The following is a 24,375-nucleotide window of genomic DNA, read 5'->3' as shown; positions in this document are numbered from 1 at the left end:
AGAGCAACAGGCGGTCCAAGCGCGGTGCGAGAGAACACAAGCCAAGGCCCAACAAGGCCGAGCGAAGCGTAAAGAGAGCGAGAAGGTGTGCTGCGTCATGGCTGCCGGCCACGTCCTCTCTCCTTCCTTCTCTTCTCACCACCCAAAACATAATTCACATCACGCCTCACTCAGCATGGACAGCCTCATGAACGCCGGCAAGCAGTTCCTCTCCTCTCAGCAGGGCGGGGACAACAACAACCAGGGCGGCGACCAGCAACAGGGCGGTGGAGGCGGAGGCGGCTTCGACTTCAACAGCCTGATCCAGCATGCGACCGACCACGACTCGAACAACAGCGGAGGCAACGACCTCTTCGGGCAGGGTAAGTGCCCGCGCGACAAGAACGAGCTGAGTGAGGCAAGAGTGTCGTGACTGACGTTACTTTCCTTGTACCCTGGCAGCCGCTAAGTACCTCCAGGACCAGGGCGCCCACCAAGACGGCAACGTGGACGAGAACGAGCTGCTCCAAGCTGGTCAAAAGGTCATGGGCGGCGGTCAAGCCCACTCCAACGAGATCGGCTCAGCAGCAGCTCTCGGCGCCATCAAGTCGTTCATCTCTGGCGGAGGCGGCAACTCCGGCGGCATGGGCGGTGGAGGCTCATTCCAGGACAAGATTGTCGGAGCAGCCATGTCGCAGGCCGCTAACATGTTCGACCAGAAGCAGGCCAATGGAGAAGTTACCGGTGGTGATAAGCAGTCGGCCGTCAACAAGGCCGGGGAGATGGCTATGAAGCTTATGGTCAAGCATCAGGTCAGTGGCATGATTGGTGGTGGAGGAGGGGGAGGTCTTGGCTCGCTGGCTTCTATGTTGATGTAGAGCAGCAATAAAGGTGGTGCATCGGAAGAGGGTACGCCCAAGGCAGGAAGCTTGTAGGTAATGAAGGAATGAGCATCGAGAATTCATTCACTGGCCGGCCAGTGCCCGCTCGCCCAATAGTGAGGTCCACAAGGCAGTTCCACCTTTCCCTCGAAGGCTGATTGGCCGGTTCTCGAGTAAGCTGCTCATGGCATCGGGCTCGTGCATTGCCTTCTCGTAGGAGAAGGTGGCTCGATGAGGTCGCTGACAAGGTCGAACCCACCACGTGGAACCCTAGGTCCGTGCGCGGGTTGGAGGTTCAAGCAGCGGCAGCGGCGAGGGTCGAGTCGAGCAGCGCGACGGATCATTCATTTTCCCCTTAGCTCCCATCCATCATCACGTCCGCCATCACCCTGCTCTCCCCATCGTGCCCAGCAAAGTCATGAGCACGATGTTTGGTAGCAGGGCTGGCCGAGCAGCAAAGCCTAGAATAGAACGTCAAAGACGCGCGTGCACTTCATGAGTCGTCCTCGCAAAGGCGCGCACATAGGCATTGCTCAGCACATCAATGTCGAGTGCAAGGTGGTCTCGATGGCGATTGTGTCGGCCCTCCTCGCAGCGCACGGTGACAAAAAGACGTCACTTACTCAATGTGAGCCTGGCTACCCAGGCTGATCGAGCACATCAGGTCAAGCGTGCTCACGCGCCTCTCGCATCTCTGCTCCATCTGACAGCACGATCAGCACCCCTCGATTGCTAGCGCGAGGATGGTCAAGAACTCCCAGCAGCAGCTCCTAGAGTTCTGGTTTTGCTACGGTCGTATCGTCGCAACCCAGGACCAAGACAGTCTTTTGTTGTACGAGCTCAAGCGCTACGTCTTTCTGACGATCATCTCAACTATCCTCACCGGCTCTCTGGTGCCTATGACCATCCTCTATGCTCCTGGCGAGCTTCAAGTCTTGTCAATATCCATTCAGCCAAGACTCTCTCGCATTGGCGCGGTCGATGCCGCTGCCGCTTCGCTCTCTCTACATCACCTCGGCACATTCGTCACTCGTCACCGCTCTTGTCATCACCTCGCGGGCTCGCCTCTTGCTCATGAGCGGCGATGTCAGCTCTGCTCACCTCCAACGCCTGGCCTGGCCTCGCTAGCGGCAAGCGCGGCGGCGAGCAACCCGGCAGGAAGCAGGGGAAGCCCACTTCGAGAGCCGTCCTGTCCATGGCGCAAGAGCTCGAGGACTTACGGAACAACCCTCTCTAGAGGCTCGGGAAACGTTGACGCCTTGCGCGCGGACAAATCTATAGAACAAGGGCTTAACCTCAGCAGATCGTAGCAACAAGGCTACTCTACTGCTTACAGTACCCCGTTCCCATTCAAGTCGTCTGCAAAGGTTCAAGAGACATTCTAGCTGTCTCCGCTTAAGGCTGGTTAAGGAGCTGGGCAACCTCATGAAAAGAATAGACAAGCCCATCGGCCGGACAATGGCAGCTCATACTCCCGTCTGGCCGCGGTCACGCTCTCGAGGGACAACGCGGTCAAGGTAGCAAAGCTCGCAGTGGTACTAGTCAGCCCTGCGCAGGACGAGCTGAGCGGAGATGCGATTACCTCTATGCTCGATCAGCTTGTGGAGCACCTCCATTCTCGCAAGCCTTCGTCTCGACTCCGGATGCTCCTCGCTGGGAGAGCTGTACATCGCGCCGGGCTGCTTCGGCAAAGTGCCCTTTCCTACATCAAGTGGCCTCGCAGATACGAGAGCTACAAAGGAGATGTTAAGACCGACAAGTGAGGCTGGCCCTTCATCGTACGCGTAGATGCCATTGCTGACTTCCTCGTTGGCCCCTATGCTCTCGCCCACGCCCTCGCCCGCAGGCCGTCATGGATCAAGGACCTGATCCTCGAGGAGCCTGCGTTCGTGCGCGCACTCCTCTGCCGCACTGCGGAGCAACAAGTGGCTGGGCTGCGGGACTACACGTCCATGCAGCTCCAGCAAATGATCAAGATCTGGTGGCCCTCTGCTCGTCACACGCGAGGAAGCAGTGTCAAGGTCACGGACGACCAGGGCATTGCGAGGACATGGCTGAGCGAGGCGAAGCCTGCCATTGGGCAGCACAAGCTGGCCATCGCCGTAGCCGCCCTCGTCACCCTCCCAGATCCCCTGCACGTCAAGCACAGCGACCTCCTTGACGATGACGTCGTCAAGAGCATCGAGGAGGCGAGGCAGCGCCGCAAGGAATGGGCGCACCAAGCCGTCGTCGTCGCCCCGCCAGACCTCTTGCAGCGTTATAAGGACAACGAGTCGGACGTGCGCACGCGCGATCTGAACTCGTTCATCAACGCTGCAGTCTTCCTTGCTTTGGAGAGAGAGAGCCTGTCGTCGGCGGACCAAGGCTACGACGACGCGTTCAAGTGAGTGGGACGTCACTCGCTGTTGGCTCGCTGACTTCGCTGAACTCGTCACTTTGCCCCTCATCCTCCCGTCCTCACCATCCAGGCTGCTGTTTGTCATCACCAAGAAGCAGCTGCAGGCATCGCTCGACTGTCGTCTGTGCGGGCAAGAGATGACGACAGACGAAACGCTGTACCACCGCGACGGCTTTTGGGGTGAAGTCTGCTGCAACGCCAGGAACGCATCAATTGACTGCATTGTGCCCAGGGTCCTTGGCGGCATCTACGAGGAGCTCAACATTCAGCTCGTATGCAATGCTTGCAACCGCAGCAAGCATCATCACACGGCTGAACAGGGCAAGCTCATCGTTGCCCTTCTCGGCGAGGCCTCGGCCAAGACCGAGTTGATCAATGGATTCATCAGCGTACGCCCTGAGTATCAACGCTCCCCTGTCGCCCCTTCGTTCCGACCTCGCTCGTCATCGAGGGATGAAGCCGCCGACAGGTCAGCGTCATGGATCTAAAATGCCATACGAGCGTGCAGGGGGAAAACCTCGACTCTTATTGTCGACCATATTCTGGATACCTGAGTACCTAAATTCTTAAGGTGCATCGCTGGGGTTGAGATGAAATGTGAGGTAAATGAGGGGCTCTCGGCGCAGAAAGTGTCCGACAACGATGTATAGTCGACCCGCAGCCTCAGAGACGTGCTCCGTCCTCCTTAATGGCTTAATGCATATCGTTCAGCCTCAATCCTAACCATTACTCGCGAGCGTCAGCTCCTCTGTGCTACGTAGCTTTAGCGATGAATGCTCAGCCAGCTGGCAATGACCATTTGCTTGCTGCCTCATCTTTCGAATTGCCCTAGAGACTTTGCCCTCGTCGGTCTTTGTCCGACGATCAAAGACGTTTAAGGCTTGCAAAGCTGACCGTCCACCCTTAAGCTGACGCACAGCCCCTCTCGTACTATTCACCCTTTACGCTCTGCCAGCTTCGAGACACTGGTGTGACAAATTTCTCGTCGTGTCAAGAGCGGATCGTCTATTGCGAGCGCGAAGAAAGCAAGCTTGAGATGGGTCATGTGCCCACTACTGGTACGAGTCTTACGAATCGCGGCGATCGTAATCGGCTGGCTGCGAGGCAGCGAGGGCCATTTTGCTTTCGGCAAAGGCGGAGCGAGGGACGGCGAGACGAGGCGGAGAGTCAAGTTTGAGGGTCAGTGCGGTGCGGGGAAAGAGTGGCTGCGAGGCTGCGAGGCTGCGCTGCGAAATCGGGACAAAAGGGCGCGGCCTGGTCCACAGTATGCGCTCTCGTCCTCCTTTAGCTTTGCTCCCGCCCACTCGCAACAACCATGATCATCGAGGCCCTCACCTCGTACGCCCATCAGGCATGGGTGTGGTCCACCTCATCAGCGCTTCACAGCGTCATCGCTGGAGTGGTCCTGCTCATCGCCCTCGTCCTCGTACAGGAGGCGCGTCGACCTGCAATGGCGGGCATCCCTGGACCCTTCCTCGCACGCTACACTGACCTGTGGTTGACGAGGCAGGCCATGCGCGGTAATCGATCAGAAGTCGTGCACGGCCTTCACAAGAAATATGGCAGGTGAGTACCCTGTCACCACAGCTAGAAACTTCGCAGCATCTGCTCACTCTCGCCCTCTCGCGCCCCAGGTTTGTCCGCATCGCTCCCAATCATGTCTCGATTGCAGACCATGCCGCCCTCAATCCAGTCTACGGGCATGGCACAGGCTCTCTCAAAGCAGACTTCTACGACGCATTCGCTGCCCCAACCTTGCCTCGCGGTCTGTTCAACACCCGCAGTCGTCCCGAGCATTCGAGGAAGCGCAAGATTGTCTCGCATACATTCGCGCCCAAGAGCATTGCTGCCTTTGAGCCCTTCGTGAGGATGCAGATTCAGATCTTGGTCGGTAGGCTGGAGGAGTTGAGCAAGTCGAGTCAGGATGGGTGGTACGCACTTGATGTGCTGATGTGGATGTGAGTCCGTGCGCCGCTACCCCGTCTGACGCGCCGCAGCTGACCTCCTCGTCATCCCGCGTCGCGCCAGGAACTACTTCGCCTTCGACACGATTGGCTCTCTAGCCTTTGGATCTACGTTTGGCATGCTTGAAAGAGGCTCACCCGAGGCAGACGTCGAGCTTCCAACCCCGTCAGGCAAGATGGAGAAGACGACCTGCAACGCCGTGCAAATCATCAATGAGCGCGGCGACTACTCCGCGACCTTGGGCGTGGTACCCCCCTACCTTCGCCCATACGCAGCCAGGTTACCCTGGTTCTCCAATAGGCTCAAGAGCGTCAAGAAGCTCACAGGCATCGCATTTGCTAAAGTCAACCAACGCTTGGAGCACGGCTCGGATAGAGAGGACCTCCTGGCCAAGCTCCAAGCCGGGACGGACGAGACTGGCCAGACCATGGGCAAATACGAGCTGGTAGCAGAGAGTTTGACGCAGCTTATCGCTGGGAGCGACACCACTTCGAATAGTGCGACGGCTATCATTTATCATCTTTGCCAACATCCAGCCGTGCTCAAGAAACTGCGGCAAGAGTTGGACGCGTCCCTCCCCGACGACAGCGACGAGGTGCCCCTGCTTAGCGATGTGGACTCCCTGCCCTATCTAAACGCCGTCATCAACGAGTCGTTGCGCGTCCATTCTACTTCAGCAATCGGTCTTCCACGTCTCATGCCGCAAGGTGGGGTGACCATCGACGGCAAGCACTTCCCCGAGGGCAGTGTCCTCTCCGTTCCAACTTACACCATTCATCGTGACCCCACTGTGTGGGGCAAGGATGCAGAGGAGTACAGGCCAGAGAGATGGCTTGATGCCGAGGGCAAGGCGACTAGCAAGTCTGACCTGGAGAAGAGCTTCAACCCCTTCTCTACGGGGCCGCGTGTCTGCGTGGGGCGCAACTTGGCCATCCCGGAGCAGCAGATGCTCATCGCGACCCTTGTGAAACGCTTCGACTTCAAGCTGGAGAAGCCAGAGGATGATCTGCTGGTTGTTGAGGGCTTCTTGAGGAAACCTGTGACCTTGCCTGCGAAGGTGAGGATAAGAAGGAAGGGGGAGGAGAGCGTGTGGTCGTGAGGCGACGAGGGCGGGGATGCGTAGGCTTTGCTTCTTGACGCTCTCGGGCCTTTGCTTCGACGTCATTTCTGTAACTTCATTGCTCATGCGACTCACGATCATCAGCATCATTTCTACGCTCACTCATTGGCTGCTTGATCCCAGCGCCCGTCTCTCTACAACACATCTTCTCACCATGCTGCATCACTCGCCCCGCAAAGGTGAAACGCGATCGGGCGGACCGCCGGCACGACTTCGAGTGGAGCGGCGCTTCTGCCGGCCGGAGGTTCCTGACCTTCTTGACTCCGTTAGTCTACACCATCGAGAACTAAAAGACCTCTTCGCTCCCTTATACTCATGGCATTGCGCTTTGCGACTTCATCGCTACCTCTGCCGCGCCTCATTGCTACACATCGATCCCTATCAGCAGTCAGAGCCATGTCCTCCTCATCATCGTCCAGAATCGCGAATCCTCCCTCCCCACCTTCATCCTCAGCCACAACGACTGCCACCACGGGCGTCCAGCCGCCACCGCCACCTGCTCGTTTCCAGCTGCCCAACAGCTCCAGCTCCACATCTACACCTGACAATGCGGAAATGCTTCGTAGCGTAGGGCGAGACTTCCGCTCAGATACAGTGACCATCCCTACGGACCGCATGTTCACGGAGATGGCCCTAGCAAGTAGAGGGGACGACGTTTTTCAAGAGGACACAACGACTGCCGACTTTGAAGCTAGCATTGCCGCCTTGACAGGTAAAGAGTCAGGACTGTACGTGGTCAGCGGGACGGCTTCCAACCAGCTTGCCCTTCGCACTCATTTGGCCAAATGCATGCCGCCGAGCAGCGTGCTCATGGATTCACGGGCGCACATACACGCTCATGAGGCCGGAGCACTCGCGATGATATCTCAGGCTACTACGCTGGCCATCAAGCCTGCGAACGGCAGGCACCTCACTTGGGAAGAAGATGTGGCTCCCAACCTCGTCCCGGATACGGGGGATATCCACCTCTGCCCAACACGCGTCGTAGCGCTGGAGAACACGCTCTGGGGCACCATCTTCCCGCACGAGGAGTTGGAGAAGATCAGCCGGGAGTGCAGAAGCAGAGGGATACTGATGCATTTGGATGGAGCTAGGTTGTGGAATGTGAGCGCAAAGACGGGAAAGAGTATGAGGGAGCTCTGCGAGCCATTCGATACTGTGAGCCTGTGCTTGAGCAAGGGGTTGGGAGCGCCAGTAGGAAGGTGAGCAGCGACGAGAGCCGAGGACGAGTCTACAACCCCGGGGAACTGACGTCCGCTACGTCCATCTCCCACCCGCAGCATCCTCGTAGGCCCCAACTCCTTCACCCGCTCAGCCCGTCACTTCCGCAAGCTCCTCGGCGGCGGCGTCCGTCAAATCGGTCCGCTGGTAGCAGCAGCCCGAGTCGCAGTAGAGGATCACTTCCCCAAGCTGCCGCACACGCACTCTCTCGCCTCCTGGCTTGCTTCGCAACTCTCCTCCCTAGGCGTCAAGCTGCCCAACGGCGAGCCAGAGACCAACATGCTCTTCGTTGATGTGCAACCTCTAGGTTTCACCAATGATCAGCTCAACGCGCGACTGGCAGAGGAGGGGATCAAGACTTGGGCGCCGAGGATTGTCGTGCATCATCAGATCGAGGCGAGCGCGGTCAAGCGCGTAGTGGAGGTTGTGGTGGAGATGAAGGGGGAGGTAGAGAGGGAGGGAAAAATTAGGGAGGCGGGGCCGTACAAGAAGAAGGGGATGTATTGATGCGGTGACATGATTGAGCGGTAGCCCGAGGGTATCATTGTGCTACTGGCGCCGTTGCAACTGGATCTGCCGCCTCCTGCTCGATCTTCATCTCATCTGCTTGCCCCTGATGCCCCTCCGCAGCCATCTCTGCCTCATTTGGCGCCCCCGCCGCCCCGTCCTCCCTGCTCCTCTGCGGGCCAGCATCGAAGTACACCTTGATCGCCAGATCATGATCCAACGCCGCAGAAGCCAGGATAGGCTGTGTAGGATGAACAGCCACCGCGCTGACCACGTCGCGATGATGCCCGCCCAGCACAGCAGCGAGGCGGCGAGTCTGTACGTCCCAAAAGTAAAGGCGACAGTCTTCGCTCCCAGCGACTATGTACGTGCGTCGTTGATGCCGTGATGAGGGCGTGTCGTGCGCGGGGGAGGGACCAAGCACAAAGCTGGCCTTGATCGCGAACTTCTCGTTTTGATACATTCGTCCTCCGCCAATCGTAGTCGTTCCCTCCCCTTCCTCGCCCCTGCGCCCTGCTTCCCTCTCCGGTCGATAGGTTTTGACCACCCTGCCCAGCCCGACATCCCACAGCCTGAGCGTTGAGTCCAGACTCGAGGCGAGCAAGTGGGTAGACGAGGGGGAGAACTTGATGGAGGTGGTTGGGCTGGAGGCGGGTTGCGGGAGGGTGGCGAGACAGAGACCGGTGGGCACGTCCCAGAGGCGGATGAGCCCATCGTAAGAGCACGAAGCGATGAGGGTGCCATCTCGGTTGAAGTCTACGTCCGTTACCGCTTCGCTGTGCGCTGCGATTGTGCGATGGCAGGTGCCTGTTGGCAGAAGGCGAGGCGATCAGCGATGCGATAGGGGTACTGCCTGTCGGTCCCGCGGTACTCACCCTTGGAGACATCCCATACGCGCACCGTCTCATCGAACGATCCGCTAGCGATAAGATTAGACTGAGGGCTCCACGCGCAGCAGAAGACGTACGACGTGTGGCCTTGCAGATGGCGAAGGACCGAGCCGGGCGTCGTAGAGGATGATGATGACGGAGCGTGCTGCTGATGCTCTGCAGAGGATTCCATGCTGGCTTCGCCACCTGGAGCGACGCTCCACACAGCCAAACTCCTGTCATCGCTTGCGGTAACGACGTATCGCCCGCAAGGACTCCAAGCCAGCTGGCTGATCCCACCCCGATGGCCCCTCAGTGTATGCAGAAGAGAGCCGGTTCGTAATGACCAGATCTTAGCCGTCTTGTCTGCTGAGGCTGATGCGAGGAGCAAGCCGTCCGGCGAGAAGGCCAGAGAGGAGCATGAACGGGTGTGGCCGTAGAGGGTGAAGATCGGGGAGTAGTTCAGGGGGGACACAGCGGCTTCTTGTGAGGATGTGGCAGGGTTGGCTGAAGAAAGCGGAATGGACGCGTCGTCCTTGCCATCTCTTGAAAAGGCGCTGAGGTCTGGCATGGCTGCTTCGCCGCTCGCCATGAGCTTGCCAGGACGTTGCGGTGGTGAGGAAGAGCAAGTGGAAGGGACGCAAGAAGGTCCGTCCACTTTGCTCCCTCGAGTGAGACGCGTTTCCCTTTCCGTCGTGTCCGTGCGGGGGTTGAGAGCAATCAAATCATTTCGCTCAGCGGACCGCCCGCTCCCCTGCTTTTTCTCCTCCTCTCCATCGAAACCGTCGACAACCAGCATATACCCAGCAATGCCGCCTCGCAAGACGAGGACGGCTCGAGCCGCTTCGCAGGATTCGCGAGCGTCGACCGAGGGTCCTGCTGATCAGCCCGCAGCGGCAGCAGCAGCTGGTCCATCTAGTGGTAGTCGCACATCTGCTGCATCATCCCAGCCTACTACCGTCTCTGCGCCCTCGGCTTCATCTTCTTCAGCCTCACAAGACCAAGGCATGCCTCTCGCTTCCAGCTCACGCGCAAGCGCCGCTCCATCAGACCCACGTCCCAGCGCAAGTCGAGCTGGTAGCGATGAGGCAAACCAGCAGGCAGACAGCGCCGACACCACTACTCGCCGCTCTGAACCTCAGGCTGAGCCAGAGGATACGCAGATTGACGAGCTTGAAACACAGCGCAACAGGGGCACAGGTCCGTCAGAGTTCACGCCGAGGGTCGAGGCGAACCATCTCAAGATACTACTCGCGACGGACAACCAGTGAGCCCGCATTCCCCGACTGCCTTGGTAGCCTCGACGCTATGCTAATGACCTAAATCTTGCTCGCCGCTCCCTTTCTCGCACAGCATCGGCTACATGGAGCGTGACCCTGTTCGTGGCCAAGACTCAATCAATGCCTTTCGCGAGATTCTCAAGATTGCCGTCGAGAGGGACGTGGACATGATCCTCCTCGGCGGCGACCTCTTCCACGAAAACAAGCCTAGCCGCTCGACCTTGCACCAGGTCATGGCGTCTCTCCGCCAGTACTGTCTCAGTGATAGGCCCGTCACAATTGAGCTGCTCAGCGACCCGAACGACGGCCGAGCAGAGGGCTACAAGTGAGTCGCAGGCCCCCTCCTACTCCTGCCTCCACGACACAGTCTGACCTTCTCGCCTCCCCCGCGCGCACAGCTTCCCTGCCATCAACTACGAAGACCCGAACCTCAACGTTGGCATTCCTGTCTTCTCTATTCACGGTAATCATGACGACCCTCAAGGAGTGGGCGCAGAGGGAGCCCTCTCAGCGCTCGACGTCCTCTCCGTCTCTGGGCTAGTCAACTACTTTGGCAAAGTCGAGCTTCCCACGGACGATGATATCGCCTCCAAGCCCAGCAAATCTGCTCCAGACGCAGGCGGACTCTCTGACGTGGGGATCCGCATTCGACCTGTCCTCCTGCAGAAGGGAGATACTAAGCTGGCCCTCTACGGCATGGGCAACATCAAGGATGAGAGGATGCATTACGAATTGAGGTCAAACCGTGTTAGGATGTATAGGCCGAGGGAGAGCCCGGATGAGTGGTTCAACATTCTGTGCATTCATCAGAACAGAGCGGCGCATAACCCCAAGGCTTGTGTGCCCGAGACGATGTTCGATGACTCCGTTCACCTGGTGATTTGGGGCCATGAGCACGAGCAGTGAGTCCTCGCACTACGATGGAAGACGATCTGTAGCTGACGCCTGACGTCACCCTTTCCCCGCTCTTGCAGGCGCATCCGGCCTCAAGCAGTAGGCGGCAAGCAGTACCATATCACTCAGCCGGGCAGCAGTGTCGCCACCAGCTTGAGCCCAGGAGAGGCCGAAGAAAAGTAAGTCGCGATTGTCAGCATCAGCTTCGTTCCTGACCTGGTCACACTGACGTCTTGCCTCCCGTCCTTCGCGTGCATGCACAGGATGATCGCGATTATCCACGTCGAGAACACAGACTACTACCTCGAAGAAATCCCACTGCAATCAGTCCGACCCTTCATCATGGACGACATGGTGCTTAAAGACGAAGCGGAGGACGCCAACGTCGACCTCAAGGACAAGGGCGCCGTCCAAAAGCTACTCCGCGATCGTGTCTCCGAACTGATTGCTCGCGCCGAGGAGGAGTGGGAGACCAAATTCGAAGGTGTGCCCCCCGAAGAACGACCCCATGGCGATCGCGGTAGGGGCGGACGCATGATGCTCCCCCTTGTCAGGCTTCGAGTGGAGTACGATGCGGACATCGAGTTGGGCAATGTCATCCGCTTTGGCCAAGAGTTCGTAGACCGGGTCGCCAATCCTCGTGACGTGCTGCACTTCTCCAAGAAGAAGCTTCCCCGCACGCAAAAGGATCGACAGGCGGCCCAAGCGAGAAAAGACGGACGGTACGCCTACGTGGGATTGGACGATATTCTCCCTCCTGAAGGCGATGACGATGACGATGGGTCCGGTGACCCGCACAAGGTCTCCAAAGTCAAGATTGGCAATCTAGTCAAGACAGCGCTGCAGGGGCAGAACTTGGAATTGCTCAACCCGGATGGACTGGAGAAGGCCATCACCAGCTATGTGGACAAGAACGACCGTGATGCCATTCAGCACTTCGTCAAGGGGATGGTGCGCACGTTTCAGGGGCAGTTGAACAGCTTGGCCCCGGATGAGGGGATGCTGGATCAGGAGCTGGATAGGATCAGGGATGAGGCGTATCGCAATCGGCGGGGTGGGGATAGTGATGCAGAGGAAGATGATGAGGAGCAGGGTGGCCGAGGTAACGCTGCCAAGAAGGGCAAAGGTGGGGCTGCCAGCAATGGCAAGAAGGGGGCAAGCGCAGCCGCTTCTTCCTCGCGTCGCCGGGCAGAGCAGGATAGTGACGACTCGATGCTAGACGATGGCGATGACCACGGAGGCGGGTTCAGTGACATGGACGACGACGAGGCTGCGGGCGGCAGCAGGTCTCGCAGTACGGCCGCAACGTCACGCAAAGCCCCGAGCACGTCAGCAGCAGCGAGCAGCTCACGTCGTACGCCCGCCACCACAAGCAAGCGCGGCGCAGCTTCGAGGGCGAATGCAACCTTCCTTGGGCAGGACGATTCGGATGTGGACATGGCTAGCGAGGACAATGGTGGGGATAGCGAGTTCGAAGACTCCGCACCTCCACGCCGCGGTGCTGCCAGCTCGACGAGGAAGACTCCCGCGACCTCCAACGGCGCAACTCCAGCTCGCGGTGCGTCACGCGCGGATGTCCTTGCTCGTCCAGCTACCAAGAAGGGCTCGACGACGGCGGCCAGCAGGAACAAGGCTAGTGGAAGCGCGGCAGCCAGCAAGGGAAGGGCGGCCGGACGTGCAGCTAGTCGTGATGAGTCGCCTGGGTTTGAGGTGGATGAGGAGTTGAGTCAACCTGCGGTGAGGGGAGGGGGAGCAGGCGTCGCTGATGCAGAGATCTAGAGAGGCACGCACCTTCAAATTTACACTCATACACATTCGTCAGACAAGACAGGGCGTGAACGCATCAGGCGCAAGAATGGTCGCGAGCAGCATGGACGATTATGACGTGGATTCGCAGGCAGGACACGACGGATACGGCATCTACATAGGGGGCTCGAGACAGGTAGCGATAGCGGCAGGGAGGAAGAGGGAGTGGTGGCTGTTACAGATGAGGCGAATGGCACTCTGCAGAGTGCACTCTCGAGGCGGCGCTAGATAGAGCGTTTTGAATGATCCAAAAGCAGAGCTAGATTAGACGTACTTCCCAAAGAGGGGGATGAGAGACTGCGCCAGAGTGTAAGAGAAGACGAGCTTAGGGCCCACGACGAGAAGCTTGGGCGTCAAGCCCTTGAAGAAGGCCGTCATGCCCTCGTTCTTGATCATCTCCTTCATGATGGTTGCGCCTCCCGTCTTTGTCTCGAAGTTTGCGTTTTGGATGCGGGTCTGAGCGAGAGATGGAGGGGAAAAGAGGTCAACGACTACTCTCTCGAACTGGCATCGTCTACTGCGGGCTCTGTGCTCACCTTGACCACGTCCAACGGCGCTGCTACGGTGATCGACGCCACGGCACCACCGATAGAAGCGACGAAGTTCTGACCCCACGTCGCCTTGTTGTAGTCCTGCAGCCCGAAGAGATACTCCTTGGTGAATGCCGACCCACCGAACAAGGCAAAAGATCCCGGCGCATTCCTAGCCGCAGTCCATCCTGCACCTCTGTAGAGCCCCATGCCTTCGTCGGCAACGATCTTCAAGAATCCTCGGGAGCGGAATGCCTCTGGGTTGGTCTGACGCTTGATCTTGAGCACGTCGAGGGGGAGGAGAACGATCTCACCGATACCGACGAGGGAGCCGGCCGTGGCTTGCATCATGGACTTGCCGTTTCGCTCGCCAAAGGTTGAGGTGAAGAAGCTGCGGTGGTGGGTTGTGAGGTAGTCGTTGACGAAGGGTTGGCCGCCGAATTTGTAGACGCGTTGCATGACCTGCGCGGGGGGAGGGGAGACGAGTGGGAGTGATGAGCATACAAGGGGGTTTCATGGACTGGAAGGTGGCTGATGACCGATGCTCACCTTGTACCCAGCCGCGTAGCCGAGTCCAGGGAAGAGGGACATGAGCTTACCTCCAAGAGGAGCAGAGGCCTTTGACTTGAATACGATGTCATTGATCTGCGAGCGGCAGAGCGAGAGGATCAATCAGGTCAGTCTTGCTGCTTTCGAGGCGGCACTCAATCTCTGGGCTGCGCTGCGCTCTACCCACCTTTGCCGCCTTGTCCTTGTTGCTCATCAGCCTCTTTGCAACGGTGTCGACCGGGTGGAAGACGAGGAGCTCAGCAATCCCCGAAGTCCCACTGCCCAGCAAACGGGCAGTCGACGACTCTCGCTTTGCTCCTGGTGGGAGAGGGGCCATTGCGACTGTCGGTTGAAGGGGGAAGGGGGAAAGGAGGGGGAAGTTGGGTATCGGACAGAGAGGGTTGAGAAGATTGTATGTGAGTCGCCAATCGCGGATCGCAGTCCAACGGCTCAAGAGGAAGCTCTCACAGGTCTGTGCAGCCGACGACGCCGGCAAGAGAGTCAAGTCCAGTCAAGTCGACAAGGCTCGGCGGCGGGCTGCGAAAAAGTCATGCCTTGACTGTCCGCGCCCCACGCCAAGATGCTCACGTCTCGCGACGCCCAGTCCGCCTCCCCGAACAAGGCGAGCTGAGCTCACTGAACCCTTCCTGACTGGCTCGCTACCATCGAGTCTAGCTGCGAATGCTCCTCGTTGCAAGGGCATTTGAGCGGCTATCGGCGAAGAAGGCAGCATCCTGTTGGTCCATATGCGGTCAACAGCTGCGAGTCGCTTCCTCCTCTGCGCCACGGTTAGCTCAGGAGCCAAGCAGTGGCAGCGACCTGCGCTCCAAAGCGGCAAAGAAGGCCCAATGGCAGCGTAACAGCAAGGTGAGCTCCTCTTCGGATCTTAGCTGCCTTCAATTCAATACGGCAGCTGACTCACCCTTCCCACTTCGTGCCCGCAGAGCACCTCCTTCATCGACACACTCACCCTCCACGCATCAGCCGGAACAGGCGGAGATGGTTGTGTCTCCTTCTCCCGCGCCAAGTACGTGCCTTACGGGCCCCCCTCAGGAGGCAACGGTGGGCCTGGGGGATCGATCTACATTCGCGCCGTCCCGCAGCTTCGCTCGCTCGCTCGAGTGCCTTCCAGCGTAGTTGCAGGGGATGGCGAGCACGGATCTGGCGAGTGGCAAGGAGGGAGACGGGGAAGGGACGTCGTCGTCGATGTGCCCGTCGGGACAGTGGTGAGGGTCAAGCAGGTCGAAGGGGAAAAGGGGTGGCTAAATGAGAGGCAAAGGGAGGAGGTGGAGAAGAGGGCCGAATATGAGGAGGAACTGTTAGGACGCTTGGGGAGGCATAGATTGAAGAAGAGGCAGGGCGAGAGACGTGAGGAGGCGGTTGTTGAAGAGGAGGATCATGAGGAGGACAGTCAAGAGAGCGAGGAGCTGGATCAAGGACATTACATCGACAACTACGACTACGGCAGCCCTCCTGCCTCGCGCAAAACCTCACGCTCCTCCTCCTCTTCGGACTACTTCGACCCCGAAGCAGCAGAACGGCTGCTAGCCCGCCGCTCCCTCATCTCCTCCGTCTGGCGCCACCATCCTGGCTCGACCCCTGCACCCGAAGACCAGTTAGCAGAAGGGCAGGAAGACGAGGGCGACATCTACTCCGGTGACGACTTCCATCGCGCAGAAGAGCGTTACGCGCTTACAGAGCGAGAGCGTCGTGCCGCGCAGCGTCTGGGTCGCAATGGCGCTTCCATGCTCGACCGAACCACCGCAGAAGTCCCGGTAGCCGAGCTCGACCTCTCTGTCCCTACCTCTCCCGACTCCCCTCCGCTCCTCCTCGCAACAGGCGGGTCAGGAGGGCACGGCAATGCCTTCTTCCTCTCGGGGCACAGTCGCTCTCCGAAGCTTGCGACGCGGGGTCGTCATGGCCAGCGCGTCGAGGTGTCGCTTGAGCTCAAGAGCCCAGCAGACGTGGGGATGGTCGGGCTGCCCAATGCGGGCAAAAGCAGTCTGTTGCAGGCGTGGACAGGGGCAAGTAGGAAGGGGGCAAAGGTGGGCGGCTGGGAGTTCACGACTCTCAGTCCTAATGTTGGGGTCATGAGACTTGATCTGGAGGGAGGTCTTGTTGCTGTGGGGAGGGGAAGGATTGGCGAAGACATCGAGGAGCCAGAGGGCGAGGACAGCATGGCTGTCGGCCCTTCCTCGTCGATGACCTCCTGGCCAAGCGATTCCGAGCGACGTCTTCTGATCGCCGACCTTCCTGGGCTGATCCTCGGCGCATCCGACAACGTGGGTCTAGGCCACTCGTTTCTCCGCCACGCAGAACGCTGCGCTGCCCTCATCTACGTCGTCGACGTCTCGTCTGCCCGGCCCACGCCTTGGGAGGATATCGCTGTGCTGAAGAGGGAGTTGGAGCAGTACGCTTCGGGATTGAGTGGAAAGATTGCGGCCGTGGTGGCCAACAAATGTGATGCGCTTGGGCCCAGAGAGGGAGATGAGGAGGACGAGGAGACAATCGAGGAGGCTAGGGAGAAGTTGGCTAGGCTGCGCAGGGAGGTGCACCCGCTACCTGTGCTGCCTGTGAGCGCTATGTGGCGGCAGGGGGTTGAAGGGGCGGCTGCCAAGGTGTACGACTTGGCGACCAGGAGGGTCCAGGAGAGTGGCCGGGAGGAGTAAGTGAGGAGGGTAAGAGGGATATTAGTAGGCCAGCATCGAGGCAAGCCGGTCAGAGCCAGGCCCGTCATTCTGTATCAGTAGCGCAATCAATGGATCGCATCGCATCGCATCGCATCGCCCAGAGTCAGGTCTTGTAGCGAGTCGCATTTCGTCAAGTAGCGAAGTCGTGCCGCATACATCCTCATCCTCAGTTCCCACCGGCCTGCTTTGCCATCTTTGCGAGAAGAGCGAGGAAGGAACAGTCAGTCTCTCTCACGTCTCTTATCCTCTTCTGCGCGCTGAGCTCACAATCTTTTGATTCTCCTCCTGAAACCTCGCGCCAACCCTCTCCGAGTGCTTCAAGAACTTTTGCGTGCACTTGCTCACGCACTCGTCCTCCCTGGATGTGAGAGAGCGAGAGGTGAAGTCGTCGACGCAGGATGTGAAGCAACGGTCCACGAGGGAGGTGAAGAGGCGGGAAAAGTCCTGGTGCGGGCAAGAGGGGGTAATGGACAGAGGGTGAGAGGTGAGAAGATGTGGACAAGAGGTCGAGAGCAAGGCAGGTTGGAGCGCACCTTCATCTGCTTGCGGGCCACAATGGCCTCCATTGCTTGTTGGTCATTCGCGGTGAGCTGGGAGACTGATCGGGCGAGATAGCGGGGGGAGTCAGTGGGCGCTCATCACCATGTTGCATGCTTCTCATTGCCTGCTGCGCATGACTCACAGTCCATGTTGCGGCGATTGCTGCGAGGTAGTGAAATGAGTAGCAATTGAGTCAAAGCGAGCGATTGCTCGTGTGGTCATCGCCCGTCGCACCTCGCAGGGTGGAGCGGGCGGGGCTCAGCTCGAGATTTTGGACGTCTGCGCGCCCGCCCAGTCGAGGTCAGACGGACGGAAGAAGGAGCGCACCGTTGGAGGAATGCAGGGCCAACGTCGATGCCTGAACCTCCATCTCTTCTCCATCTTACCAAGCAAGCCAGGACAGAAACCTACTGGCAACTCTCCATTCCTACCCTCCATACCACCCCAACCTCCAATTACTCCCCTCCTAGACTCACCCGCAATGGCCGTCCGCTGTCAATTCGAAAACTCATCCGAAATCGGCGTCTTCGCCAAGCTCACAAACTCGTACTGCCTAGTCGCAATCCATGGCTCAGCAAACTTCCTCTCCGTCTTCGAGTCCGAGCTCGGAGACACCATTCCCATCGTATCCACTAGCATTGCTGGCACTCGACTGGTCGGAAGGCTGACGGTGGGCAACAAGAATGGGCTGCTGGTACCGAGCACTACTACGGATCAGGAGCTGCAGCATCTCAGGAATAGTCTGCCGGAGGCGGTCAAGATTCAGAGGGTTGAGGAGAGACTGAGCGCGCTGGGGAATGTCATTGCTTGCAATGGTGGGTGCGAGGCCGAGGCTTTTGAGCTGGCATCGTTCTGCTTCATCCGCTGACTCTGTCCCATCTTCCGCCCTGCCAACAGACTACGTCGCCCTGGTCCACCCAGACCTGGACCGTGAGACTGAAGAGATCATTGCCGACGTCCTCGGTGTAGAAGTCTTCCGTCAGACTATCGGCACAAACGTCCTCGTCGGCTCCTACTCAGCCATGTCCAACGTCGGCGCCCTCGTCCAATCGGCCACCCCCCTCTCGGCGCAGGACGAGCTCTCCTCCCTACTCCAGGTCCCCCTTGTCGCAGGATCAATCAACCGTGGTAGTGATCTCATCGGTGCGGGTCTGCTGGTGAATGATTTCGCGGCATTCGTCGGGTTGGAGACGACTGCTACGGAAATCAGTGTGGTGGAGGCGACGTTCGGGCTCAACAAGGGCCAAGGCGAGGGCAGGGTCGGGGAGTTGAGGAGCGCCGTTGTCGACTCGTTCGCATAGACGGGCGCACAAGACGTTATGAAATGCTCAGAATAGACGGTCCGGACGTCATCCAGCACACAAGACCAGGCAGAGTGATATCGATTGAGTCTCCTCCCTCACGCCTACTCCTTCGCGCCCCCAATCTCCTCGACTGTCCTCCTGAACGCCTCGGGGTCATGCGCAAATCTCCCCAAGAACAGTCCGTCCACGCCCTCTTTGATCTTCTCAAATGTTCCAGGCCCCGCTGATCCACCGTACAGAATCGTGAGCTCATCACCTGTCCAGCCCACCTCTGCCGCGCACTTTTGCCTCAGCGCCTGTGTGACGGCCACGACGTGCGAAGGCGTGGCCGGTTGCGAAGCTCCGATAGCCCATACAGGCTCGTAGGCCAGGATGACGGGTGATCCTTTCGGCAGCTGAGAGAAAACGTCCTTGACCTGCAACCAGCACTCCTCCGTCGCCTTCTCTACGCCGCCCTCCTTGCTGATCTCCCCCACGCAGATGAGCGGCGTCAACCCATTCCTCGCGGCCCCGACAGCCTTGGTCACGACACCCTTGTCCGTCTCCCCATACAGCCTCCTCCTCTCGGCATGTCCCATCTCTAGTATCTTGGCGCCCGCCTGCGCCAGCACCTTGGGGCTCACCTCGCCAGTGAAGGCTCCCGCATCGTCCTGGTGGGTATGCTGGGCTCCCACAATCAGATCGGTCCCCGAAGCGGTGTTTGCGCTCTCTTGCAGTGTGACAAAGTCCGGTAGGAAGAAGACGCGCGTTGAGTGGGCGAGGGAGGAGGTGGTAGAGGGGAGCCAGGATAGGACGCTCTTAAGGTAGGATGTGGTTTTCGGGATGTCGAAGTACATCTTTGTGCTTACGCCTACGAGGCGAGTGGAGGGGCGTTTGACTTGCGCTGAGGGCATGATGGGTGATGCGAGAGGGATGGTGGGTATGTAGTGATGGTCTAGTCGTGGTGGTAGTGGTGTGATGAAAATGAGAAGATGAAAGGAAGAAGTCGCCGACCGAGTAACGAAGCGGCGCACGAGGTGAGCGGCACCAGGTGGAGCTGGCAATCTCCGATGCGGGAGGCGGGAGGCGGGAGGCGGGAGGCGGGAGGCGCGACGACGTTGGCTCGAGCGCTCGAGACGACGAAGCAACGAACAAGGGCGAGATGGACGCGTCAGCTCCACCCGCTCAGCTCTTCCTTTCTTTCTCTCCTGAATATCTTCTCGCCACCTCATCGCCGTCATGATCACAATTACCGACGCCGACAACGACAACATATACCCCTTAGACTGCGATGCGAGCATCACATTGGCCGACGTCAAGGCTCTCCTCGAGGCAGATGTGAGTGCTCGCTCAGCGTTGCGTGGCGTCACACGACCTCGTGCGGCCAGAGCTGACCAGGTCCGACTCTCCCTTGCGCCCGTCAAGTCTTCCATACCAGCAGCTAGACAGGCACTCTACTTCAATGCAACCCTCATGACAGAGGCAGAGAAGACGCTCGAGGCCTACGGGGTCAAGGACGGCGATCTCCTTGCGCTGAGGGATTCGGGACGACAGCAGCAGCAGCAGCCAGTCGCGAGTGGGAGCAGGCAGCCAACAGCGCGAGGCGCCGGGGACAGGATGATGCCAAGGTGAGCATCTGCGCAGGTTAGATCGTGTTGGCATCATCGTTGACTCTCATCCCCTCGTACCCACTCTTCGCTCGCAGCGAATCCGAGATGGCCGAGCAGCTTCGCCAGCAAGTCCTCTCCGACCCTCACCTCATGACGCAGATTCGCCACTCCAACCCTCAACTAGCAGATGCCGCTCGTGCATCGCCTCAAGAGTTCCTCCGCCTCTTCTCAGACTTCCGCCGCCAGATGAGCAACGCCCACGCCGAGCGCGAGCGGGCTGAACTGGAGCTCGCAGCCGCGGATGAGTTCGATATCGATGCCCAGCGAAGGATCGAGGAAGCGATTCAGCAGGAACGTATTGCGGAGAGCTTGGAGCATGCGATGGAGTACACTCCCGAGGTGTTCGGCTCAGTAACCATGCTGTACGTCCGGACAGAGGTCAACGGGACAGAGGTCAAGGCTTTCGTCGACTCAGGCGCCCAGTCTACCATCATGTCCCCTGAATGCGCAGAGCGCTGCGGTATCATGCGTCTTCTGGACAAGCGCTTCGCCGGCATGGCTGTAGGGGTAGGGACGGCTAAGATCCTCGGTCGGGTCCACTCGGCCATGATCAAGCTGAGCCCCACGCAGTTCCTGCCTTGTACATTTACGATCATGGAGGGTAAAGGGGTGGACTGTCTCTTCGGATTGGATATGCTGAAGCGATATCAGGCTTGTATCGACTTGAGGAAGGGGGCGTTGGTTATCAATGGAGAGGAGCTGCCCTTCCTTGCTGAGCATGAGCTGCCTCAGAGCGAAAGGGAGAAGGAGCTGGCTCAAGGAGAAGGAGGGGATAAGGAGATGACGGAGGCGGGTGCGGCAGCTGGCGCGGACGAGGCGGCAGCAGCGGCAAAGAAGCCGCCTGCAGTAGGAGGACAGACGTTGGGAGCCACCCCGCAGGCACGTCCAGGCGTAGAGGCGCCACCTCCAGCAGCAGCAGCATCAGCATCAGCAACACCCGGCGCCATGGGCCCTCCCAGCGCTCCAGCATCAGCCTCGCGTGGCGGGGCAAGCCCTCCACGCCCTCAGGAGCAGTCTCAGCAGCAGCAGCAGCAAGGCGGTCGCACCTTTCCACCTGCCTCAATCAAAGCTCTCACCGACCTTGGGGCGAGCGAGGCGCAGGCGAAGGCCCTGCTCGAGGCTTCGGGTGGGAATGTCGAGGTGGCCGCTGGGCTGCTGTTTCATGGGCAGTGAGCCGGCGGTATCAACGACGAGCGGGCGATGAGTCGCCTGTAATCTAGAAAAGCATACATTCGTTCTTTGTCTGTCTCGTCGTGAAGGAGGTGCCTCATCAGAAGCCAAGCTGCGCTTGAGCGGCCATGTCCTCGCTCATCTCCATGGGCCTCCACGCGCTTTGCAAGTGGCCCGTGTGTCCTCGGCGCTCGAGTCGAAGCCCACCTCGTCCTCTCTCGCTCTCGCCATCCGCGCCACATTTTCTCACTTCCTGACCATCGACTGCAATTCTCTCGACTTGACCCAATCTTTCCGCAAGAAATTCTGATTGAGCAAGGATGGCTGCCGTTAATAGTCCAGACTCGCCAGCGGGCGCAATGCGCTGGGTGCCTCTGGAGAGCAATCCTGAGCTCTTCACTGAGGTGAGTGCAAGATGCCGGCGTGGTGACATGGTAGCTCTCCCTCTGTATGCTTACGCACAACGCCTTCTCCCCCCTTCATCCTTCGCAGTGGGCCACCTCTCTCGGTCTGCCGGCCTCTCAGTGGGCCTATCACGACATCTTCGGCTTGGACCCCGAGCTGCTCAGCATGGTCCCTCAACCAGTCCAGGCCGTCCTCCTCCTCTTCCCCGTAAGCAACGCATACGAAGAACAGAGGCAAAAGGAGGATGAAGGCGTAGAGATCTCCCAGAAAGGAACAGAGCTAAAGAAGGGGGAGATGATGTGGTGGAAACAGACGATCGGAAATGCTTGTGGCACAATGGGTCTCCTCCACTCACTCAGCAACGCCTCCTCAGTCCGCACCTCTCTACCCTCCGACTCGCCCCTGGCCAAGCTGATCGATCAGTCCGCACCTCTACCGCCACTGGAGCGCTCCGCCCTCCTCACCAAGTCCAAGGAACTCGCCCGCGCCCACACCACCGCCGGCTCGGGTGGCCAAACGGCTGCGCCACAGGCAGACGAAAGTGTGGACCTGCACTTCACCTGCTTTGTACGCGGTGAGAGTGGTGAGCTGGTCGAACTGGACGGGAGGCGAAAAGGTCCAGTGATCAGGAAGGAGGCAGCGAAGGTGGAGAAGCAGGAAGATTTGCTCAGTGTGGCGGCGAGCTTTGTCAAGAAGCATTACATGGAGATGGATCCGGAAGCGGTTCAATTCAACTTGATCGCTTTGGGGCCGGCGCAGTAGAAGGACAGACGTGGGAGCGTCGGGGGCGCGGGAGCAATGTGGACGTGGGAGCGATGAGGACGTGGGAGCGGCGAGGCCGTGGGAGCGACGCGGTCATGATAGGTCGCATCGGCGAGGGCTCCGAGATGAGCCAAGAGATATCCAAGAGATGGAAGGGTGAGAGCGATCACCGTAGCTCAAGCAGCAAAGGGGAGCAAGAAGGTCACCCGTGTGCGGACTCAAGCAAACCTCTACAGCCTTGCCAAGTCTGCGACGACGCCTGACACCCAGTCAAGTACATCCTCACCACACCTCAGCGTTCGATTTCGGCCTTTGATGCCAAGAGCGATTCGACGCAGCGACGTCAGGAACCCGACGAGCTGTCACGACCGTCGATCATGGTCCGCATCGAGATGTCACTGTCAATCGACAGCTTGTTCGATGCATCACGGCTCAGAGCTCGCATTGCATCCTTCCATGCCAAGTTCGATCTCAAAGCTAATGCATCGTCAATGCAATCAGATACTCGCCATCCCCACGGCCGGCATGAACAACGAGCCTAGGCCAAGCTTTGCGACGAATCAGTGAGCCCCATTGACGGTGCCTTGCGAGGGAAAGGCGAGATCCGCCGTGTCTGACGAGCAACGGGAACAACGGGAGCAACGAGCGAGCAACGGAAAGTACGTGCGCCGCCCTCATGCCACGGCGGACGATCGCAACATGTGGTTCGTCGTGGACTTCATGCGCTGCACGCTCAAGCCCGTTATTGCGCAGAACAGGTCCCGGACCTCCTTTGTCCCATGCGGAGCGAGTGATATTGGTAACGCTGGAAGTTGATGTCGTCCAGCTAAACCTCGTTCCTCGGCCTCCGCTCCGAGACCGTTGATGCTCGCCCGATGCAGCCATTTCCAGCTAGCAAAACTGCCACAGCGATCGCCGCCCACCACCACCCTTCCACTGCCTGAGGCTAGGGCGAGTTTTCGTGTCGGTGACCTACTGAACGTACGAGCCCGAAACCGGTTGGCGCCATTGGCTGCTTTTTACGGTAGCGTCGCCAAGCAAGCAAGAGAAAGTTCCCTCGCAGCATCTGGCGTTCGTCTGCGAGACTTAGGTGCGGCGGCGTGTGCGTACGAAAGAGATCGAGATTAGGCGGCGGGCCCGGGCGAGCGGGCGAGAAAACCACCAGCTGGGGGATTGGCGCCCGCGCGCCCGGGCGCCATCGGCAGACCGTTTCCCGTACGCTAGGCGAAGCTCGCCTCTTTTTTGAAAGCCTCGTTGTACAAACAAATAGAAGCCAAATCACAATCAGGCTTGCAAAAGTCTACTCCGCCGGCATCGATGACGAATGGGCGGGACGCTACGGTGGAAGTTCTCGAAGGTGGTGCTGCTTTGATGAATAGTGATCATTACGCTTGGGCCTCTTCTACCACGGATCCAAGATTGCCCGCTTGAGAGAGAATTGACAAGTACCCACAAAACGAGGCCTTGCTCTCACGACACACTGTGGAATGATGTGGCTGAGAGGGATCCCGACGGCAGCTGTTTCAGAGACAGGTACGAGAAGCGCACAACGCATGGCTGGTCGTGCGTGGTGCTGCTGCTGCTCTTGCTCGTCATTGGCTCTGCTTTGCTTCCATCCGCAGGCAGCGCCGTCGTCGCCGTCGTCAACTCAGCAATATTTGGCCGATGCGTCTGCCTGCGTTAGCTGCTCGTCGCCGCCTTGGAGGCTCTGCGCCCTGGAAAAAATCTCTAGCGGCAGCGGCGAGGCGGCGAAGCGACGGGGCTGGGAGCTGGGCGTCAGCATGCGACAGAAGACGCAGCGGCCCAGCTCCGCCAGTCCGCCGCCTCGTTAGAAAGGAGCGAGATGAACTCGAGCA

At 59.1% G+C, this 24,375-nt stretch overlaps 14 protein-coding genes across 14 annotated transcripts; 10 read left to right on the top strand and 4 right to left on the bottom strand.

Moving 5' to 3' along the window:
* Positions 1-187: 187 nt before the first annotated feature.
* On the top strand, positions 188-857 carry BDZ90DRAFT_220294 (hypothetical protein; the record flags this gene model as incomplete). Its single annotated transcript, XM_025504428.1, has 2 exons — positions 188-362; positions 442-857. The coding sequence occupies 2 exons, from the start codon at positions 188-190 to the stop codon at positions 855-857; spliced, it is 591 nt and encodes a 196-aa protein (XP_025362100.1).
* Positions 858-1,181: 324 nt separating this feature from the next.
* BDZ90DRAFT_180519 (hypothetical protein) lies at positions 1,182-2,397 on the top strand. The gene is made up of 2 exons (XM_025503766.1): positions 1,182-1,488; positions 1,571-2,397. The coding sequence occupies exons 1-2, from the start codon at positions 1,405-1,407 to the stop codon at positions 2,168-2,170; spliced, it is 684 nt and encodes a 227-aa protein (XP_025362099.1). The 5' UTR covers positions 1,182-1,404; the 3' UTR covers positions 2,171-2,397.
* Positions 2,398-2,730: 333 nt separating this feature from the next.
* On the top strand, positions 2,731-4,024 carry BDZ90DRAFT_180508 (hypothetical protein). The gene is made up of 2 exons (XM_025503765.1): positions 2,731-3,243; positions 3,329-4,024. The coding sequence occupies exons 1-2, from the start codon at positions 2,813-2,815 to the stop codon at positions 3,744-3,746; spliced, it is 849 nt and encodes a 282-aa protein (XP_025362098.1). The 5' UTR covers positions 2,731-2,812; the 3' UTR covers positions 3,747-4,024.
* Positions 4,025-4,535: 511 nt separating this feature from the next.
* On the top strand, positions 4,536-6,331 carry BDZ90DRAFT_240487 (putative benzoate 4-monooxygenase cytochrome P450). The gene is made up of 3 exons (XM_025507377.1): positions 4,536-4,824; positions 4,893-5,216; positions 5,287-6,331. Exons 1-3 carry the CDS (start codon positions 4,574-4,576, stop codon positions 6,320-6,322), a joined length of 1,611 nt encoding a protein of 536 aa, XP_025362097.1. The 5' UTR covers positions 4,536-4,573; the 3' UTR covers positions 6,323-6,331.
* A 283-nt stretch (positions 6,332-6,614) lies between these two features.
* Positions 6,615-8,303, top strand: BDZ90DRAFT_232462 (hypothetical protein). The gene is made up of 2 exons (XM_025506261.1): positions 6,615-7,545; positions 7,624-8,303. Exons 1-2 carry the CDS (start codon positions 6,740-6,742, stop codon positions 8,069-8,071), a joined length of 1,254 nt encoding a protein of 417 aa, XP_025362096.1. The 5' UTR covers positions 6,615-6,739; the 3' UTR covers positions 8,072-8,303.
* Positions 8,064-9,571, bottom strand: BDZ90DRAFT_232461 (WD40 repeat-like protein). Its single transcript, XM_025506260.1, has 2 exons — positions 8,947-9,571; positions 8,064-8,878 (listed from the first exon to the last, which is right to left on the bottom strand). The coding sequence occupies exons 1-2, from the start codon at positions 9,509-9,511 to the stop codon at positions 8,106-8,108; spliced, it is 1,338 nt and encodes a 445-aa protein (XP_025362095.1). The 5' UTR covers positions 9,512-9,571; the 3' UTR covers positions 8,064-8,105.
* BDZ90DRAFT_246313 (DNA repair exonuclease) lies at positions 9,531-12,893 on the top strand (the record flags this gene model as incomplete). The annotated part of the gene is made up of 9 exons (XM_025507551.1): positions 9,531-9,588; positions 10,141-10,207; positions 10,294-10,545; positions 10,619-11,122; positions 11,195-11,293; positions 11,378-12,408; positions 12,433-12,468; positions 12,502-12,672; positions 12,706-12,893. 9 exons carry the CDS (start codon positions 9,531-9,533, stop codon positions 12,891-12,893), a joined length of 2,406 nt encoding a protein of 801 aa, XP_025362094.1.
* On the bottom strand, positions 12,834-14,461 carry BDZ90DRAFT_232460 (putative GGC1-protein of the mitochondrial carrier family). Its single transcript, XM_025506259.1, has 4 exons — positions 14,187-14,461; positions 14,000-14,095; positions 13,457-13,912; positions 12,834-13,376 (listed from the first exon to the last, which is right to left on the bottom strand). The coding sequence occupies exons 1-4, from the start codon at positions 14,334-14,336 to the stop codon at positions 13,185-13,187; spliced, it is 894 nt and encodes a 297-aa protein (XP_025362093.1). The 5' UTR covers positions 14,337-14,461; the 3' UTR covers positions 12,834-13,184.
* Positions 14,462-14,596: 135 nt separating this feature from the next.
* BDZ90DRAFT_279823 (GTP1/OBG subdomain-containing protein) lies at positions 14,597-16,783 on the top strand. Its single transcript, XM_025509213.1, has 2 exons — positions 14,597-14,866; positions 14,944-16,783. Exons 1-2 carry the CDS (start codon positions 14,681-14,683, stop codon positions 16,666-16,668), a joined length of 1,911 nt encoding a protein of 636 aa, XP_025362092.1. The 5' UTR covers positions 14,597-14,680; the 3' UTR covers positions 16,669-16,783.
* BDZ90DRAFT_180271 (putative TIM9-translocase of the mitochondrial inner membrane) lies at positions 16,762-17,446 on the bottom strand. Its single transcript, XM_025503764.1, has 4 exons — positions 17,372-17,446; positions 17,223-17,287; positions 16,957-17,133; positions 16,762-16,870 (listed from the first exon to the last, which is right to left on the bottom strand). Exons 1-4 carry the CDS (start codon positions 17,376-17,378, stop codon positions 16,856-16,858), a joined length of 264 nt encoding a protein of 87 aa, XP_025362091.1. The 5' UTR covers positions 17,379-17,446; the 3' UTR covers positions 16,762-16,855.
* Positions 17,447-17,710: 264 nt separating this feature from the next.
* On the top strand, positions 17,711-18,530 carry BDZ90DRAFT_246310 (putative TIF6-translation initiation factor 6; the record flags this gene model as incomplete). Its single annotated transcript, XM_025507550.1, has 2 exons — positions 17,711-18,044; positions 18,127-18,530. 2 exons carry the CDS (start codon positions 17,711-17,713, stop codon positions 18,528-18,530), a joined length of 738 nt encoding a protein of 245 aa, XP_025362090.1.
* Positions 18,531-18,634: 104 nt separating this feature from the next.
* BDZ90DRAFT_246309 (triose-phosphate isomerase) lies at positions 18,635-19,369 on the bottom strand (the record flags this gene model as incomplete). Its single annotated transcript, XM_025507549.1, has 1 exon — positions 18,635-19,369. One exon carries the CDS (start codon positions 19,367-19,369, stop codon positions 18,635-18,637), a length of 735 nt encoding a protein of 244 aa, XP_025362089.1.
* A 260-nt stretch (positions 19,370-19,629) lies between these two features.
* BDZ90DRAFT_180243 (hypothetical protein) lies at positions 19,630-20,417 on the top strand. The gene is made up of 3 exons (XM_025503763.1): positions 19,630-19,850; positions 19,938-20,140; positions 20,210-20,417. Exons 1-3 carry the CDS (start codon positions 19,752-19,754, stop codon positions 20,274-20,276), a joined length of 369 nt encoding a protein of 122 aa, XP_025362088.1. The 5' UTR covers positions 19,630-19,751; the 3' UTR covers positions 20,277-20,417.
* A 1,294-nt stretch (positions 20,418-21,711) lies between these two features.
* Positions 21,712-22,519, top strand: BDZ90DRAFT_220615 (cysteine proteinase; the record flags this gene model as incomplete). Its single annotated transcript, XM_025504442.1, has 2 exons — positions 21,712-21,756; positions 21,845-22,519. 2 exons carry the CDS (start codon positions 21,712-21,714, stop codon positions 22,517-22,519), a joined length of 720 nt encoding a protein of 239 aa, XP_025362087.1.
* Positions 22,520-24,375: the final 1,856 nt, after the last annotated feature.

Source organism: Jaminaea rosea (assembly GCF_003144245.1).
Source record: "Jaminaea rosea strain MCA 5214 unplaced genomic scaffold BDZ90scaffold_7, whole genome shotgun sequence".
NCBI classification, from domain to species: Eukaryota; Fungi; Basidiomycota; class Exobasidiomycetes; order Microstromatales; genus Jaminaea; species Jaminaea rosea.
This window is presented reverse-complemented; position numbering and strand designations above follow the sequence as displayed.

Coding starts and splice junctions, on each gene's coding strand:
- BDZ90DRAFT_180519 (XM_025503766.1), top strand. CDS start 1,405: ATGTCGAGTGCAAGGTGGTCTCGATGGCGATTGTGTCGGCCCTCCTCG. Junction 1,489..1,570: donor AAAGACGTCACTTACTCAAT/GTGAGCCTGGCT, acceptor TCCATCTGACAG/CACGATCAGCACCCCTCGAT.
- BDZ90DRAFT_180508 (XM_025503765.1), top strand. CDS start 2,813: ATGCAGCTCCAGCAAATGATCAAGATCTGGTGGCCCTCTGCTCGTCAC. Junction 3,244..3,328: donor GGCTACGACGACGCGTTCAA/GTGAGTGGGACG, acceptor CTCACCATCCAG/GCTGCTGTTTGTCATCACCA.
- BDZ90DRAFT_240487 (XM_025507377.1), top strand. CDS start 4,574: ATGATCATCGAGGCCCTCACCTCGTACGCCCATCAGGCATGGGTGTGG. Junction 4,825..4,892: donor CTTCACAAGAAATATGGCAG/GTGAGTACCCTG, acceptor CTCGCGCCCCAG/GTTTGTCCGCATCGCTCCCA. Junction 5,217..5,286: donor CTTGATGTGCTGATGTGGAT/GTGAGTCCGTGC, acceptor GCGTCGCGCCAG/GAACTACTTCGCCTTCGACA.
- BDZ90DRAFT_232462 (XM_025506261.1), top strand. CDS start 6,740: ATGTCCTCCTCATCATCGTCCAGAATCGCGAATCCTCCCTCCCCACCT. Junction 7,546..7,623: donor TTGGGAGCGCCAGTAGGAAG/GTGAGCAGCGAC, acceptor TCCCACCCGCAG/CATCCTCGTAGGCCCCAACT.
- BDZ90DRAFT_232461 (XM_025506260.1), bottom strand. CDS start 9,511: ATGCCAGACCTCAGCGCCTTTTCAAGAGATGGCAAGGACGACGCGTCC. Junction 8,879..8,946: donor CGTATGGGATGTCTCCAAGG/GTGAGTACCGCG, acceptor TTCTGCCAACAG/GCACCTGCCATCGCACAATC.
- BDZ90DRAFT_232460 (XM_025506259.1), bottom strand. CDS start 14,336: ATGGCCCCTCTCCCACCAGGAGCAAAGCGAGAGTCGTCGACTGCCCGT. Junction 14,096..14,186: donor ACAAGGACAAGGCGGCAAAG/GTGGGTAGAGCG, acceptor TGCCGCTCGCAG/ATCAATGACATCGTATTCAA. Junction 13,913..13,999: donor GCTACGCGGCTGGGTACAAG/GTGAGCATCGGT, acceptor CCCCCCGCGCAG/GTCATGCAACGCGTCTACAA.
- BDZ90DRAFT_279823 (XM_025509213.1), top strand. CDS start 14,681: ATGCTCCTCGTTGCAAGGGCATTTGAGCGGCTATCGGCGAAGAAGGCA. Junction 14,867..14,943: donor AATGGCAGCGTAACAGCAAG/GTGAGCTCCTCT, acceptor TCGTGCCCGCAG/AGCACCTCCTTCATCGACAC.
- BDZ90DRAFT_180271 (XM_025503764.1), bottom strand. Junction 17,134..17,222: donor TGGCCCGCAAGCAGATGAAG/GTGCGCTCCAAC, acceptor TGCCCGCACCAG/GACTTTTCCCGCCTCTTCAC.
- BDZ90DRAFT_180243 (XM_025503763.1), top strand. CDS start 19,752: ATGATCACAATTACCGACGCCGACAACGACAACATATACCCCTTAGAC. Junction 19,851..19,937: donor AGGCTCTCCTCGAGGCAGAT/GTGAGTGCTCGC, acceptor GCGCCCGTCAAG/TCTTCCATACCAGCAGCTAG. Junction 20,141..20,209: donor GGGGACAGGATGATGCCAAG/GTGAGCATCTGC, acceptor TACCCACTCTTC/GCTCGCAGCGAATCCGAGAT.